The 17883-nt window shown below is 43.0% G+C and overlaps 1 protein-coding gene across 5 annotated transcripts in view; it reads left to right on the top strand.

Annotated features, from left to right (window-relative positions):
- The window catches only part of LOC126995933 (uncharacterized), a 339186-nt gene that overhangs the window by 169597 nt on the left and 151706 nt on the right, over positions 1–17883 (top strand). For 4 of the 5 annotated variants that reach the window (XM_050855836.1, XM_050855834.1, XM_050855837.1 and 1 more), the window contains exons 5-9: positions 147–315; positions 5686–5829; positions 9938–10186; positions 12092–12211; positions 15037–15173. In XM_050855836.1, coding sequence (XP_050711793.1) covers positions 147–315; positions 5686–5829; positions 9938–10186; positions 12092–12211; positions 15037–15173 — 819 coding nt within the window. The remainder of the gene's footprint in view (positions 1–146; positions 316–5685; positions 5830–9937; positions 10187–12091; positions 12212–15036; positions 15174–17883) is intronic. The other variant, XM_050855835.1, reaches the window with a different exon arrangement.

Genomic DNA, 17883 nt, shown 5'->3' with positions numbered 1-17883 from the left:
AAATTCCTTGATATATTTTTTTTCTAGGTAATGAGGCATTCTTAGTAGCTCTTTATATGTTTACCTGTGTTTACCTGTATTTAAGTAGCCAGAGTTTACCTGTATTTACCTGTGGATAGAGTTATTGACTGCGCCTCTTTACACAGGTTCGTGACGGAGGGCGGGCCGAGCGAGGAGAAGCTGTTGCCGGGTGACCAGATCCTCATGATCAACGGCGAGGACGTGAAGAAGGCGCCGCGGGACCACGTGATCCAGCTGGTGCGATCCTGCAAAGACCGCGTCCAGCTCACCGTCACGCAGCCCCCCCTGGATAACGTGAGTACCGGGGAGAGGGGGGGAAGGGTAGGGGGACTGAAGTGAAAAGAGAGGGAGGAATGAAATGGGGAAGGTGGGGGGGCGGGGAGAAAGAGAGAGACATAGGTAGATAAACTGATAGGGCCCTTATTATTACCGTGGATAGCTTGAGTATTTGGGAAGGGGAGGGGAAGGGGAGAGGGGAGAGGGGAGAGGGGAAAGGGGAGAGGGGAAGGGTAGAGAGGAAGGAGGGATATAACGCTAAATGAAGTACCGGGGAAGAGAAGGGGAAATGGGCGGAGGGAGAGAGACAGGTAGATAAGCTGATCGCGTCCAGATTAACTCCCTGGATAATCGGAGTACTTCGGAATGGAGGAAGAGAGGGAGGGAGGAAGGGAGGGATGAAGGGAGTGAAGGAGGAAGTGTGTAAGACAGACAGACAGACAGACAGAGAGGCAGACAGGCAAACAAACTCATAGAGGCAGACATACAGAAAATTATGCTGGAAAAACACGTATTTACCTAATCAGAACGTCCACTTTGGAGAGAGAGAGAGAGAGAGAGAGAGAGAGAGAGAGAGAGAGAGAGAGAGAGAGAGAGAGAGAGAGAGAGAGAGAGAGAGAGAGAGAGAGAGAGAGAGAGAGAGAGAGAGAGAGAGAGAGAGAGAGAGAGAGAGAGAGAGAGAGAGAGAGAGAGAGAGAGAGATCATTAATGTCAGTTACTGTTTGTTTATCAAGTATTAATCACTAGTACTATAAACAGCCATTCAGCCAGTCACTTTATCAGTCAGTCTATCACTCAGTCGGTCAGTCAGATAGTCAGCCAGTCCGTCATAAATCAGAGCAAAAAAAGAGGAAAGTCAAGGTAAAAAAAATGTTCTTGTTTCCACTCCGGAGCATCTGGAAGTCATAAAGTCAGATTTAGCGCACAAATGACCATAAAAACGTCAATAACTTCCTCTAATCACTCAATATAATGGTCAGAGTCTATCATCATATTGGCCAGCGGTGGAAGAGTGAAAGTGAGAGAGAGGGGAGGGATAGAGAGAGGAACAGATAGAATGGGGTAGAGACGAGAGAGGCAAAGAGAGAGAGAGAGAGAGAGAGAGAGAGAGAGAGAGAGAGAGAGAGAGAGAGAGAGAGAGAGAGAGAGAGAGAGAGAGAGAGAAAGAGAGAGAGAGAGAGGCAAAGGGAAGAGGAGAGGCAAACAAAGGAAGGGGGGAGAACCAAGGATAGGGACAGGCAAGTTGGGAGAAGGGAGAGAAAGAGAGACAGAGAGAGGGGAAGGGTGAGGAACAAAGGGAGGGATAGAGACAAGGAGAGAAATGCAAAGAGAGGAGGAAAGGGAGAGGAAGGGGGAGAGTCGAGGAGAGGGAGGAGGGGTAGAGAAGAGAAGGGAGGGAAGAGTTGTCACTGATAATAAAAATCTGAGTTAGGGGAGTAATTAGCGTCATTATAATTACCTGCACTTTTAATTAGGAGAAAAGTTATGCTTTGAATGTTAAGGCTGAATATTGGGTGGATATGGAAGCACTGACCTGTTGTATCTATGTGCCTTGAGAGAGAGAGAGAGAGAGAGAGAGAGAGAGAGAGAGAGAGAGAGATGGAAGAAAAGACCGATAACACTAACTGAAGAATAACCGTATGTATAAAGGAAGAATTAGAGAGAGAAAGGAAGGAAGGAAGAGAGGAGGAAGAAAAGGAAAAAAATAAAAAACAAGAATAACAAACAAATAAACAAGATGAGTAGGAAGGAGGTGGAGGAGAGTAGGAAGAGGAGGAGGAAGATTAGGAGGAGGAGGCGGAGAAAGAAGAGAAACATAGAACAGAGGAATTGCGTTGGTCTTCAAACAGCAAGGCATAATTTCGGAGTTTGTTCCTCAAGTCACGTTCATAAGAGGCTGGCGAGACGCGTGCCTGAGAGAGAGAGAGAGAGAGAGAGAGAGAGAGAGAGAGAGAGAGAGAGAGGTGTAAGATAAAGAAACAAAGAAAAATAAAGAAAGAAAAAGAACACAAGAAAAATGAGTCAAGAGGAAAAAAAGCAAGAGGGAAAAAAGGAAGAAAGCTGTGTGTGTGTGTGTGTGTGTGTGTGTGTGTGTGTGTGTGTGTGTGTGTGTGTGTGTGTGTGTGTGTGTGTGTGTGTGTGTGTGTGTGTGAGCAAGAAAATTAATTAGTATCTTATCACATGCGGGAAAATGAGAACAAAGAAAATGGAAGAGAATAGAATGAAGAGGAGTGGAGAAGAATATTGATGAGACGGAGAAAGAGGAGATATTGCGAGAGAGAGAGAGAGAGAGAGAGAGAGAGAGAGAGAGAGAGAGAGAGAGATGCCGTGATTACCTCAGTTTACGGTCGAATTAATCATCCTTGCACCTGCCGAATATCTCCCCTCTTCCTCCTCCTCCTCCTCCTCCTCCTCCTCCTTGTTTCCTCTGCCTTTGTCCTTCCTCTCTCTCCTGTTAGTCAGTCGTTCTTGAGTCTAATGCAGTTTACCTTTTATTTTTTCGTTTTTTTATCTTTATTTTTGTTTCTCTTTCTCTTCTTCCTTTCTTCCTCACTCACTCATTTATCACTTACGTTTCTTCTTGTCATTGTATTCTCTCTCTCTCTCTCTCTCTCTCTCTCTCTCTCTCTCTCTCTCTCATCTAATGCAGTTATCAAGGTTTTTCTTTTTTCTTCATCTTATTTTTTTTTCCACGCATTCATATATCCCCCCCCCCCCCTCTCTCTCTCTCTCTCTCTCTCTCTCTCTCGTTGGGTGAGCGAGCTATCTCTCAGGACAGTGAACTCAAACGGAAAACGGTGCCGAGGAGGACAAGCACGATAAACAGGAGGGAAAGAAAACGACATCGCGCTGGTCTGTGTGGAGGGGAGACTCGCGGCTTTCTCGCGGCCCTCTGTTGCGTGAATGTGTGAAATACTCCTTTTGTTTTCTCTCTCTCTCTCCCTTTCTCTTTTTCCCAAGCGACAATTAACCCTGATTAGTCAAGAGTAAGCCCTAATTATGCGTAGGCCGCTTTGTTTTTTGCGTTGTTTTCGTTGTGTAGTGAGAGAAAGAGATATTAAGGTCGGTAAAGTCGGTTGGCTGTTTATGTTTTTGCTTTATTTTCGTTATGTTGTGAGAGAAAGAGATCTTTTGAGTTGGTATTCTCAGCTTCCGCCTCTCACTTCAACTACTTTCAAAGACCAAAAAAATAGATCAATCGGATTCTAGTGAGTGTTTTGTTAGGTTCATGGTACAGAAGAAGGGTCAAACTACCAGAAGGGTCATGAAACTACCCGTGGAAATGCCCAAAACGCCTACGAAAGCCTAGTCAAACACGTGAATGCTTGGGCACCGAAATGTCTAAGTTTAAGCTTAAATATCGTCAGAGCTGAGGCAGATAAAGAAGAGGGGAGACAGGTAGTGAAAGAAAGAGAAGGAAATTTACGAAAATGAAAGATGAAGAAACAAAAGGAAATAAAGTAACGAGAGGATGGAGAAGGATAGAGAGAGAAGAGGGTAAAGAAGAAGAGCGGAGGTAGATAGTGAAAATGAGAGAAAAAGGAAAGTTACGAAGAGTAAAGATGAAGGCACAAGGGAATAAAGAAAGTTAGAGAAAGAGAGAGAAAAGTGAAAGAGCAAGGACCGAGAGAGGGTGGAAGTTGAGCGAATAAAAAGTGAATGAAGTTAGAATTGGAAAGGAAGGAGAGGAGAGGAAGGAAGAGAGAGAGAGAGAGAGAGAGAGAGAGAGAGAGAGAGAGAGAGAGAGAGAGAGAGAGAGAGAGAGAGAGAGAGAGAGGACGAAAAAGAAAAAAAAAGTTGAGAAAGTGAAACGAGTTGGTTCGAATGAAAGCAAGGAAAGAGGGGAAACTTGGAAGGAAAGGAATGAGAAGGAAGAACTGTGAAGGAAAGAGGAAGAGGAAAGAGCAAAGATCAGAAAGGAGGAAGAAAAAAAGTAGAAAAACCCTGATGTGAAAGACTAGATGAAGGGAAAGTGAAGATGAAAGGAGAGTTAAGGAAAAAAGAGGAATCGGGAGAGAGTCAAAGAAATGAAGAGAAGAAGGAAGAGGGAGAAGTTAAGATAAGGAAGAGGAGTCGCCAGAAAGTTGAAAAAATACGAGGAAAGAGAATAACCCAAAAAAAAAATGGAAAAAGGAAGGAGAGTTGAAGGAAAGTTGAGTAAATGAAAGGAAAGAGACGAAAGAAGAAAAAGTTAAGAAAATAAAAAAGAATCGAAAACACAAAAACAAAGGGAAACCAGAAGAAGGGAAAAGAAGAAAGTGGAAAAAAGAAAGCAGTCAGAAAGTTAAAGATATAAAGGGAAAAAGAAGAACAGAGAGGAAAAAAAGAGGATAAATGAGTGGGAGTCGCAGGAAGTTTAGGTGAGGAAGGAGAGGCGGAAGTGGAGTGATGTATGGCTAGAGGAAGTGCATTAGGCAGAACAGGTGCGCCCGTTAGCGTGAAATAGCGGCCAGGTGAGGCGTGCAAATTAAGCCGCCCAGGTGAGGCATGAGACAGGTAGGCTGGACAGGTGCCTCCATGACCTGCAGACTTACACTCTCCTCCTCCTCCTCTTCCTCCTTCTTCTTCTCTCCTTCTCTCCATCCTCCTCCTTCTCCTCTTTTTATTGCTTTCCCTTAATGTCCTTTTCTCTCTTTTGCAGTCTTTTCTCTCACTTTTTATCATCCTTTTCCTTACAGTTAATTTTTCTGTCACTTTTCACAGTCTAGTTTGTTTTCCTTAATAGTCTTTTATTCTTTTGCTCTCTCTCTTAGTCTTTTTCTGTTTCTTCGTTTCCTATTTTATTTTGTTTTGGACAGGTTTTTCTTATTTTATCACAAGTCTTTCGGATTTCTCTGTTTCACAATTTTCTTTTCTTCCGGACATCTGTTTTCTTCTTTTCTTTCACTTGTTTCTAATTAATCCTCCAATGAATTTTCTTTGATATATTTTTTCTCTATTTTTTTTTCATTACCCACATTTTCTTTTCTTCTGAACATTATTTTTTTCTTTCTCTTATAACCCCCTTTATATTTTATTCGTTACACTCAATTTCTTCAAGTTCTGGACCTCTTTTCTTCTCTCTTCTTTTCTCGTCCTTTTTTTTCGTTTCCTCCTCATTCAGTCTATTGTTTTTCTTCTTTTCGCTTTCTTTTTTTCTCACTCAAAGTCAACTGTTTATTTCTTTTTCACATTCTTTTCCTTACTCACAGTCCATTGTTTTCTTTTTTTTCTTTTAGTATTTTTTCCTTACTAACAGTCTATTGTTTTTTTTATAGTATTTTTTCCTCACTCACAGTCCATTGTTTTCTTTTTTATAGTATTTTTTCCTCACTCACAGTCCATTGTTTTCTTTTTTTCTTTTAGTATTTTTTTCCTTACTCACAGTCCATTTTTATTCCCCGACAGTCCGCGAGGAAGTCCGCCTTGCTGAGTGCCGCCAAGAAGCAGCGCCTTAAGTCCAACCCCTCGAGGGTGAGGTTTGCTGAGAGCGTCGACATCAATGGGTCACCCTCGTACTCTGTGAGTCCCTCCTCATTGAGTCACCCTGCTGTGAGTCCTCATAAAGCTCCCTCCGTCTGATAAGTAACTCTATCTATAAGGACCTCGGAATGTTTGTTTTGTCAGTGCTGTCCTGTGTTGAAGTAATTCCCTAAGGCAGTTTTTCTTTTTTTGTCAATCTGTGTAAATAATTCCCTGTCATTTTTTTTTCTAAGTGTTCCTATGCCTGAATAATATCCTATGTATTTTTTTGTCTATTTCATTGTTTCTCTTCTAAGTAATTCCCTGTCATTTTCAATCTAGATCATCCTGTGTCTCAAGTAATCCCTTTAGTCCATTGTTTTGTATTTTTTAGTCATTGTGTAAATAACCTACATGCAAGTTTTTCTCTGTCCAAATCGTCCTAAATCCAAATAACCTCTCGTATAATTATGTAACGTTAACCAAGTCACTCTATATCTAAAACAACTCCCTTCGTCTGTTATGGTATCTCTGTGGCTCCTTATGTCTGGGTACCCTTTGTATGTCTGTCTATTATGCACGTCATATTGTGTGTCTATGCAACTATATGTACGAGTGTTTGTTTATTTTTCTGTTTCCTGAGTTTCCTGTCTGAGTCTCCGTCCAGTCCCTCGGCGTGAGTTAGGAGTTAGTCTGTATGTGTCTTCCTGAGTAAACTCCTTCCCCAGAGTCCTTTAAAGCCTCTCTTACCTGCTTTCCTCCTCCCCAGCCTCCCGTGTACCTATCCTTTCCCTTTCATCCGCTTCCTTCCCCCCTCCATTTGCCGTCTGTTCTATAATCCTTCCTTTTAACATCATCTCCTATCATTCTTATCTCCTTTAATGTTTTCTTCCCTTCACACCTCCTATCCTCTCCTTTTCTCTCTGCCTCTCCTCTTATCTTCTACCCACCTTCCCTTTCCCTCAGTCTCAGCTCTTCCCCATTATCATGTTTCTCTTTCCTCCTTTCCCTTCTCTTTCCCTCCTAATCTTTATATTTCTCCTTTTCCTTTCGCTCCTACCTTCCTTTAACTTGTACCTCTCTCCCCCCTTCCCCCTTCCCATTCCCCTTCCTCTTCCCTTCCCTTTCCTTCCCATCCTTTTCATCCCCTTCTCTCCCCTTCCCTCCCCTTCCCCCTTCGCTTAACTTTTTCACCCAACAAACATGGCTATAATCCTGCATCCTCTAGCTCCTGTAATAGTTGAGGCACTTTCTTTACCCTCGCTGCCATTATTGTGATATACTACAGACTTTATTTTTTGCACCTTGCTACTTAACCTTTCACTTTTATCCTCACCTGTGAAAAATTACCCAGGGGACCTTTCCGCCTCCTCCTCCTCCTCCTCCTCTTCCTCTTCCTCTTCCTCCAACTTCTCTTCCTTTCCTTTCCTTTCTCCACCTCTTCTCCTTTTTCGCTTCCTACATTCTCTCGGGACATCTCTCTTTCATTCATTCATTTTCTGTATCCCTCCTTTATTTCTTCCTTCTTTCCCTCTTTCATTCCTTCTTTACTTTATCTCCATTCATTCATAAGTTTATTCCTTCCTTCCTCCCTTCTTTTCTCCCTTCCTTCCTTTATGTTTAACTTTTTTCCCTTCCTGCCTTTCTTCCTTCCTGCCCTCCCTCCTTCTTCTCTCCTTCCTTCCTTCCTTCCTTCCTTCCTTCCTTACTTACTTACTTACTTACTTCCAGCTTTCCTTCCAGCCATCTTTCCTTCCTTCCTTCCTTCCTTCCTTCTTTCCTCCCTTCCCTTCCTCCCCTCCCTTCCTTCCTTCCTTCCTTCCTTCCCTCCCTTCCTTCCTTCCTTCCTTCCTTCTTCTCTCCCCTCCTTCCTTCCTCCCTTCCTTCCTTCCTTCCTCTCTTCTCTCCTTCCATCCTTCCTCATCACCTTTAACATACTCCCGCTGAAGGATATTAATACATTAAGGGGATTAGCAGCTCCCATTTAATCCCGAATGAACGCTGTTTCCAAGCACACTCCAACGAGCTAAAACAATGACCCCAAAAAAGAGTGTAAATAATGGAAGGCTTAATTAGACTCACCTGTTGCTTATCATGAAATTGCCAGGTGCACACACACACACACACACACACACACACACACACACACACACACACACACACACACACACACACACACACACACACACACACACACACACACACACACACACACACACACACTTTTGTTTCTTTTTCATCTCCTTTCTTTCTTTTCTTTTTTTGGCCAAGTGTAGAAAACTTTTTAACTTCCCTGATTCTCTCTTCTCTGGATCTCCGTCTCATCTTCACCTTTCTCTCCTCCTCCTCCTCCTCCACCTCCTCCATTTTTCCTCCCAGTTCTCCCTTTTTTCATTCCTTTCCTCCTGGGTCATCTATTTTTCATGACCTACTATTTTTCACACATTCTCAAGCGACCACTTCGTCTTTTTGTTTCCTTTTTCATTACCCAGAGTACACCATCCATCTTACAATCCACACTTGGGTCCGCTTTATCCACTTGTGTTATCCCTCTCAAGACTCCCATTTTCATTATTTTACCATTTTCGTTCTCATCCGTGTCTTCATCCATCATCTTTCGTTCATCCGTCACGTTATTACCTACGATATTTATACCTTCTTCATTTATCTCTGTTACAACTATCGTATCTTTTCTTGTTTTATCCTCTTTCTTCACTGTTTGGTCATTCGTAACTTGTCTAACTCAAAAAAAACATTCAACAATCTAACTAAGTCGAGGTATCAGCATCTAGAGTAAACAGTATTCAATCTCTTGTACCTAACGTTTGATCCTTTGTTTTTCCATCTGCAGCCGTTCAGATCCTGTTATATGCCTGACGATCACCTCTTATCTCCCTTTAACAGCCATTCGGACTCTATTCCAGAAAGTTTATCACACTATCTCACTCTTCGTCCTTCCCTTCCTTTCTTTCCCTCTTCTTCGATAGCCATTCAGTTTTGCGTCCACCGAACCTAACGTCACAATTTCACGTTCTGTTCTTTTCTCATCCTCCTTTTCTTCTCCTTCAATAGCTGTTCAATTCTGCGTTGATCGAGTCCACTATACTTTCCAGTCGCGTTTCTTTGTCCACTTCTCGATCGCCTTATCTTGCTCAATCTATATTTTGTCATTTTTCACTTCATTTCGGTCACATCACACTTTTAAGCCTGTTTCTTTTTACTTCGTTCACGGTGTTAAGTATTTATCTTTAAGAAGTACTACCCTCTTTTTTTCCGGCGTCTCAGAATTTTTTCCCTTATTCTTTGGTAAATATTTTGCTCATGCTCCGTTTTTACTCAACATTCGCGTTTATATTTTTACTCAACATTCGCGTTTATATTTTCGTCCAGCCTTTTTGTGTGTTTTTCCCCCTAACTTGAGCACCACATTCCATCCTTTTCAAACCGTCCTCTCTTTTTTTTTTTTATCTCAAAGCAGGTCTTTCATACAAACATATATCTGTGAACTTAAATTTTATTGCCATGTGGTTCCTCAATTATTGTCCTCTTTGTAGTCTTGAATTTTCTCCATTTTCCAGCACGATATTTCACATTTTAAGTTAAGCATGACTGTTTCACTTCCAGCACACCAAAATGTGTATACCCAAGGTGCGGCCACACGCGTCGTCCGACTTGTTGGTCACACTGGCGGCACACGGCTGTCGGCATGCCGGATATATATTTGCGACAATGCAGGCAACATTTAGCAAACAAGTCGGTGGCAATGTGTTGGTGACAGAAGTGAAGTAAAAATATGACGTTCACAAATGTCAGCAGACACGTACGTCATGTCGGGGAGCGAGGACGCATTGTTGGCTGCTCAAGGCATGTGTTCTTACATTACATGTATAATAAAATGCAATAGAAATGTAAAGAAGAGTTTGCTCCATGTCGAATAATATGGACGCAGTATTTCGTAGTCTGCCGCGCCGACCATCGCCTCGTCCACACTGCCAACAACAAACCACCGGCAGTTATTCAAACATGCTCGATACTTAGTGCTGGTTACAAGTTAACAACCGTTTGTCTACCTTGTCGCCGCAGTGTTGCCAACCCATTTTTGTATCACGTGTGGCCGCACCCTAAACTCACTCATCACTCTCTATCTCTTAAATATTGACCTTCCTCATGCCCTTATTCCACCTCTTTTTTTTTCCAGCCGTCCAATTTTAACTCGAGTGAGTCTACCACACCCTTCATGCCCAACGTGCTCAAGGTCTTCCTCGAGAACGGCCAGACCAAGTCCTTTAAGTATGACTCCAGCACGACGGTGGGCGACGTGCTGGACTCGCTGCACCAGAAGCTTGGCATCAAGTGTCCGGAGCACTTCTCGCTTGTGGTGGAGCACGTCAAGAGCCTGAGGAGGAACAAGCTCACCCTGCTGGACCCCCGCGAGACGCTCTCCAGGGTAGGTACTGGGACTAAGGGCTAAGGCTGAGAGAGAAAATGGAAAGGATCAAGGATAGGGGAGAGGAAGGAACACTATAGTAGATAAAATAGCCATAGAATATCAGGTGATGTGATGGTTGTTGTATTTTTCAAGAAACTATTCATAGGATTGCAATTGTGGTGCTTCTAGGTTGAAAAGGACGGAGAGTATGTGGTGTGTGAGGGATTATTAATGTATCAATCTGTTAGGCCTTCGAGTCATTGTTCTTAAGAGTAGAATTAAAGGCAAGAGGCAGGGATGTTGGGTAAATAATGGATGAGGCGAGTGAGGTTACATTATATATATTATGTGGAGAGGTTGCTGAAATGGAGTGGGGAATGAATGAAGAACTGTATATTTCAGGGGAGTATTGAATAATTTAGTCGCCATTGTGTGTGTGTGTGTGTGTGTGTGTGTGTATGTGTGTTTCTCTTCCCTCAGCATTTCTCTTCTTTACATCATATTCTCAGCTCATGATTATTCTCTCTCACATTGCTTCACATCTACATACATGCATCTTCATAACACACACACACACACACACACACACACACACACACTGCACATATTTTTTTCTGTCCTTGTATGTATTTTCTTTACTGTGTGTGTGTGTGTGTGTGTGTGTGTGCCCTCGCCCACTCCTCACGTCCACACTGTACTCGTATCTTGCTTACCCTTTAGTCCGTGTTGCTTTTATTTTATCTCCCCCTCTCCCCTCTCCCCTCTCCCCCTTCTCTCCCGCTCTCCTCCTCTCTCTCCCCCCTCTCCCTTCTCCTCTTCTCTCCCGCTCTCCTCCTCTCTCTCCCCTCTCTCCCTTCTCCTCTTCTCTCCCGCTCTCCTCCTCTCTCTCCCCTCTACCTACACGACTACCCACACGTCACCGCGCCCTCTCTCCTCTCCCCCTTCTTCCCCTTAGTCTGAGGTATATAATTTTATCCTTTTCTCTGATACAGTTTCTCTTTTTTTTTCCTCAGTATTATGCTATCCTCCGTTTCCTTTCCTCGTTCTACTCTTTCTTGGGTTTTTTTTCTTCCATTTTTTACTGCTATCTTTTTTTGGAGTTGTTCTTTGTATTTGTATTTTTTTTCTTGATTTACGCCTTCTCTTTTTTTTCATTCTCTCACTCTGTTATCTTCCCTGCATTCACTCTATCTTTTCTTCTTTCTCTCTCTTCCTCATTCTCTTTTATTCTCCAACCTTCCTTCTCTGCCATGCTCTCTATCCACCTCTTATTCTTCTTTCTCCTCCTCCTCCTCCTTCTCCTCCACTTCTTTCTCTTCATAGGTAAAGGAGTACAAAGGGAGTAACTGCCGCGTCCTTTTTGAAGTTGATTGCATGTAACCACTTGTGAAATTGATCTTTGTCCCCATTTTTCTGAGCGTCATTCAGGCGTTCAATCGGCAGCGAATTGGTCGAGTTTGTTATTGTTTCCCGGCCTTGAGCTTAGTTTAGATGTGCGTACCGTGGCTGTGGTGGTTGAGGTGGTGGTTGTGAAGGTGGGGTAGGATTGATATGTCTGGTTTTGTGAATAGGTGGTTTTAGTATGTGTGGTGTTGATGTTAACTCGTATTGGTGATGATTAAAGTTATTGAAGAGAAGTTAAGTGTTTTTAGGAGAGTATGTGGAGAGGAAGGATTGTAGAAGTAGTTGCATTGTTGAAGTACTTGTAGGAGTTGAGAGTATTCGTGTTTTGGTAGTGAATTAAGGTGTAATGGTAGGCTGCACTTGTATTTCTCGAGTGATAACAGTATTAGCAGGGGTGTTAGTAAATGTAGCAGTAAAATAAGTAATACAAATGCCAGTAGTAGCGGTAGTAGTGGTAGGAATAGTAGTAGCAGTAGTATTAGAGGTAGTAATCAAGGCACCTCTCCTTCCCTCCCTCAGATCGCCGCGCGGCCCGGCGCCCAACACCTGCGATGCCTCTACCGCGTCACCTTCGTGCCCCGAGACGCCTACGACCTGCTAAGGAAGGACTCCATGGCCTTCGAGTACCTGTACCTCCAGGTAAACACTCCCACCCAGGGCCTCACTCCCCTTGCCTCGCCTCACGCTCCACCGTTCTCCCACCGCACTCCACTCAGCCCTCCACTCTACTCTCCACTTTGCAATCCCTCTCGGCTTTACTCTAACTGCCCCGCTGGTGTCCCTGAGCCGTATTGGGGGTTCGCCATCTCCCAGTCCCCAGCCCAGGTCCTTCAAGGAGCCCCCGGGAACTTAAGTGACTCTATGCTCTTGAGTTTAAGTGATGTTTGTCGTCCATTTGCTGGTTTGGGTTTTGTTTCCCTTCCTTCTCCTCCTGCATGCTCTGGTCCTTCCTTCCCCTGGTCCATGGCTGTTCTTCGGGCGGTTTGTCCCTCACAGGTGCTCAGTACAGGTGTTAGCCATAGTCAGGTGGCTCAGACAGGTGCTAGACTCCTCCCTTTACCTCACTACGCCGGGCCTATCCAGTACCTCTACCCATCCGCCGCCCGTCAGATCTCCCTCTTTAAGAAACCCAGTTGGAGGGGTCTCGCCAAAGGGCTCTGGAATTACCGGAAGCTCCTGCAACTACTCTACCACATCCGTTTCCTTCTCTACCTCCTAGCGAAGCTCAAGTCTCTAGGGAAGTGGGCGCTGGGGGTGAAGGTAATGGCGGTGCTGCTGAAGAACCTGGAGCTGGTGAAAAAGCACCTGCGTAAGCTTGGTGCTGTGGGAGCTGCCGTGATGAGGTGGCGTGCGGTGCGTCTGCTGGTGCGTCAAGTGCGAAAGCTCCTGCGACGTTACTTGGGCCTGAGTGTGTTGTGGGGGTTGTTGAAGAGACTCGCAAGGAAGAAGAAATAAAGGAACGTCACATCCTTCTCTTCCTCTCTCTCTCCATCTATCTATCTATGTATCTCTATCTGCTTACATGCATTTCTTTCGCTTCTTTTTCCTCCTTTTCCTCGTCCTCTTCCTTCCAGACCTCCGTATGCTTCTGCTCGTGCTTCTCCTTTTTCTCTTCCTCCTCCTCCTCCTCCTCCTCCTCCTCCTCCTTCCACTTCTCATCCCTCTCCCGCTGTGTCTCCTCTTTATATCCACACCACATAATCTTCCTCCACTCCTTCCTTCCTTTCCTCCTCCGCTCACTCTAATCTCACGCATTTACTTTCTCTCTTGTCTCCCTAATGTAGTTGAGGTTGGTTGAGAAAATGGATCTGGCAACTACCTCCCTTGCAGTATTTCCAGGAGAGATGAAGAAATGGACGTAGTAGTAGTAATAGTAGTGGTAGTAATGGTATTCATAGTAATTACTGAAGTGCAATGTATATTTTATGGTGATGGTTTAGTATATATATTTTGGGGTTCTACGGAAATGTATGTATATTTGTAGGTGTTTTTATCTGTGGAAGTATCATGTATTTTAGTTATTACTGTATTGGTGTATATCTTTTTTTTTCTTTTTTCCCTTTCCCTATATAGTGTTGCGTAGTGTTGCCTGTGTGTTGCATGCCGCCAATAAAGTGTTGCTGGTTGAGAGCGTTTTCTTCAGCGCTCCTTTCTCTTATAAGTGTTGCAAGTTTTCTTTTTTCTTTCTTTCTTCTTTCTATCGTTCTTTCGTTTCTTTCAGCACCTTACACACACGAGCGCAATCAGGCACCTTTCTTTGGCCCTCAAACTGCATTTTTTTCCTCTTTCTGTATATATATTTTACTTTTGCATTTTTTTTTTTTTTTGCTTATGAATTCGAGGTAAGTTGTTATCGCTCACTGTTGTTTGTTTTCTTCTATATTTTTCAAGAAGGAAGAAATTAATAGTTATCTTTTTTTAAAGTTTGCATGCGTTGAGAGTCTTCGGAAAAGCAGTGTGATTTGCTTTTCTTCCTAATTTGTGACTTTTTCGTTTCCTTGATGAACACCACGTTACACTTGGCGATAAACATATAACACTTATTTCCAACACAATCATCCCGAGACTTATGTAAACTTGATAATCCATAATTTATGCTGATAAGTAATCTATAAACATGGAACTGTAAGATAACTTTTTTCTTCCCTGTCAAAATACGTCAAGACAATAGAAATACACACACACACACACACACACACACACACACACACACACACACACACACACGTTCATACTGTTTCATACATAATATTCCCTCATTAAAATACAACACGTTCGGACTCGGAATGTCATGCAGGAGTAACTTAACAATTTATGAAACGGTGTATTTGCCCCCGTGATTTATGCAGGTAACGCCCCAAACTTTTACTAGGTCACCCGCCGCTGTCGCCTCCTCGTGATGTATGTCTTGAATACCCGGGGAAGTTTTTACAGGTGCTCCAGACTGCCAACACGCACCCAGGTCATGTTAGGATATGATTAGAATTGTTTTTTTCTTTCTCTATAATTACTTGCAGTGTATACGATCACACAACTTTACCTAACACTACTTTATATATGTTATTAAAACACACACAGGAGCTTTAATTCATAGTTCCATTTGTACTTAGCTCAAATACTCACGCAGCCTCACCAACACCCAGCCACTATACTACTCATCCTCCTCCACATCCCCTCCACACCCAGCCTCGACACATCACCCTTGCACAGCCACACTTCCTCACTCCCTCATTCCATCTTTATTCCACATCCCTTCCACTACACACACCTTACCTTCCACTCCACACACAAACCTTATCCACTCCACTTCCTCATTCCACACCTCAAACACTTCACATCCACACTACATCCCTCCACTACACACCGTTTACTCCATCCCCCCCATACTCCTTACCTACCACTCCACACACTTACTCCACTCCCCCTCCTCGCTCCACACCCGACCACCACTCCACTCCTTCCAGTGCTGCAACGACGTGATCCAGGAACGGTTCTCCCCCGAGCTGAAGTACGACGTGGCGCTCCGGCTGGCGGCGCTCCACATTCAACAGCACGCGCTCTCCAACAACATGTCCTCCAAGGTGTCTGTGAAGAACATAGAGTGAGTAGAACCGTCAACTTCCCCTACATCTTGCTCTTGAGTCTCCTTCGTTACCATCATCGCCGGTATCTTCTTGTTGTTCTGGTTCTCTATCGTTTTAATTGGCTCCTTCACCTTCGTCTTCTTCGGCTTGTTCTTCAAAGTCTCCATCCTTCATCTTTCTCGGGGTCATTTTGTTCTCTTCATTGCTTTCTTATTGTTCTTCTTGTCCTTTATCCTTTTAATTGTCTCCTTCGATCTCCTCTTCTTCAGCTTGTTCTTCAATATCTCCATCCTTCATCTTTCTCGGGTTCTTCTTGTTCTCTTCATTGCTTGTTCTTTTGGTCCTTTATCCCTCTTAGTCTCCTACTTCTCCTTTAACATGTTCGTCAGTTTCCATCAACACCATCACCCATTTTCTTCAGCACGTCTTCAGTCTTTATTTTTCTTTGCTTGTCTTCTCCTCTTCACTGTTTCCCTTTGTCTCCTGCATTTCTTCGTCTTGTTCTTCTTGTTTCTTGCTTCTATTTTTTTTCTTCATCAGTGTCTTTGTTCTCTTCCTCCTCCCCTCTGTTCTTTTGTTCTCGTTCTTTTGCTTCTTTGACTATTACGTTACTATCATTTATCCTTGGTCTCTCATCCATTCTTGTCTTCCTCCTTATCCTAATCCTCTTCTTCCTCCTCTGCCTTTTGCTACATCGTCTCTTCCTCCTTCTCCTCTCTCACCCATTCTTGTCATCGTCCTTATCCTAATCCTCTTCTTCCTCCTCTGCCTTCTGCTACATCGTCTCTTCCTCCTTCTCCTCTCTCATCCATTCTTGTCTTCGTCCTTATCCTAATTCTCTTCTTCCTCCTCTGCCTTCTGTTCCATCATCTCTACCTCCTCCTCCTCCTCCTCCTCCTCCAACAAGCCAGCCCTTCAAAGTCTCAGTCAAGAATACGTAATTAGTACAAACACTGCGTCCTTGTCCTTGTCCTTGAACCATCTCCATCCTCCTCCTCCTCCTCCTCCTCCTCCTCTTCCTCCTCCTCATCTCCTCGTTACTCTCTTTCTCTATAGTTCTCCTTCTTATCATTCCCTTGTTCTTTCCCTTCTCATTGTTCCCTCCTCCTCCGTCTCCCTCAGCATCCTCTTTTTCTTCTTGTTCTTATCCGTATCTCCTCGTTTTCCCCTTTCCTCCTTGATTATTTGTTTGTTTGTTTGCTTTCTGCTATCCTAGTGTGGTATAGAAGGGTATAGTCTCCTGTTTTTCCTTTTTTTCCGTTTTTGTTTCCTTTTCTGTCTCATTGCGGAAACTTTTAAAACAATATTAGAACAAAAGAAAAAAAAGAGATGACAGCGATGCGAGTTTTCCTATGACATGAAGTGGTTAGTTGAGTTATGGCTGCAATGACTGTGAGGTACGAGGGTATAAAAGTAGTAATTAATAGAAGAAAAAGGAAGAAATACGCCGCTTCGAGAGATACTACAAAGGAAAGAGAAGAAAAAAAAAGATGGTTTGTGGCGTTGACGAAGAAGGATGAGCTGTGAAAATAGCGTTTGTGTGTGTGTGTGTGTGTGTGTGTGTGTGTGTGTGTGTGTGTGTGTGTGTGTGTGTGTGTGTGTGTGTGTGTGTGTGTGTGTTCGTCTTAATGACCACAATGATGATAAAACTAATTAGGGAACTTTTGTTTACTCTCTCTCTCTCTCTCTCTCTCTCTCTCTCTCTCTCTCTCTCTCTCTCTCTCTCTCTCTCTCTCTCTCTCTCTCTCTCTCTCTCTTTAATGACATACCATAAATGGCAAACTGAATCAGCTGAGGGTTAAAACTTGATAATGAGGCAGTAATAATAATAATAATAATAATAATAATAATAATAATAATAATAATAATAATAATAATAATAATAATAATAACAATAAATTCCATGAGTTACTGCGTGAAATTCTCGACTCGGCATCTGAAACTTTTTTGTCAGTTTGTTGGAAAAAATATTCTCTTTAAAACTTGGAGAGAGAGAGAGAGAGAGAGAGAGAGAGAGAGAGAGAGAAACCCCCCCCCCCCCCCTTAGGATACACAAAGGCCTCATTACACATGGCGTTTGATTAGCATATTGTAATGAGCTTGGCTGTTAAAGGAGAGAAAGCAGACACCCCATTATTATTATTATTATTATTATTATTATTATTATTATTATTATTATTATTATTATTATTATTATTATTATTATTATTATTGTTGTTGTTGTCCTTGTTGTTGCCTTCGTCCCTATCCTTGTTCTTCTCGTCCTCCTCCTTCTCCTACTTCTCCATCATCTTCTCCACCTCCTCCTTCTCCAATAAGTCAGTCGTCATCATTATTATCATCATTATCATAAGAACATAAGAACATCCTGTTGAATCTGAATTTATCCAGTTTAAACCGTTCTCTTACCAACAAAACCTTATGAATGTCTCCTTATTAAAGCCCTTCATCCATTTATAAACCTCGATCAAGTCTCCACCCTGAATCATCTTAGTCATCCTCCTCTGCCGATTCTAACATTTTGATATCCATTCTATAGTAATCATCATCATCACCATTACTGTTATTAGTGTTAGTTGCTTTTCGCCTCACCTTAATGACCTTCAAGTCTCCTGGTGGGAAGTCATTAAGCTGATCGTGTCAATTAAGAAGTAACATTAATGCAGCTTTTGACGATCCCGCGTCCGCCAAAGGGTGTTGTTGCAGAGAATCAGAAAATTTTACACA

This window comes from Eriocheir sinensis, chromosome 9 (assembly GCF_024679095.1).
Source record: "Eriocheir sinensis breed Jianghai 21 chromosome 9, ASM2467909v1, whole genome shotgun sequence".
In the NCBI taxonomy this organism is placed as follows: domain Eukaryota; kingdom Metazoa; phylum Arthropoda; class Malacostraca; order Decapoda; family Varunidae; genus Eriocheir; species Eriocheir sinensis.
The sequence above is the reverse complement of the archived record's forward strand: the minus strand, read 5'-3'. Positions and strand labels throughout refer to the sequence as shown.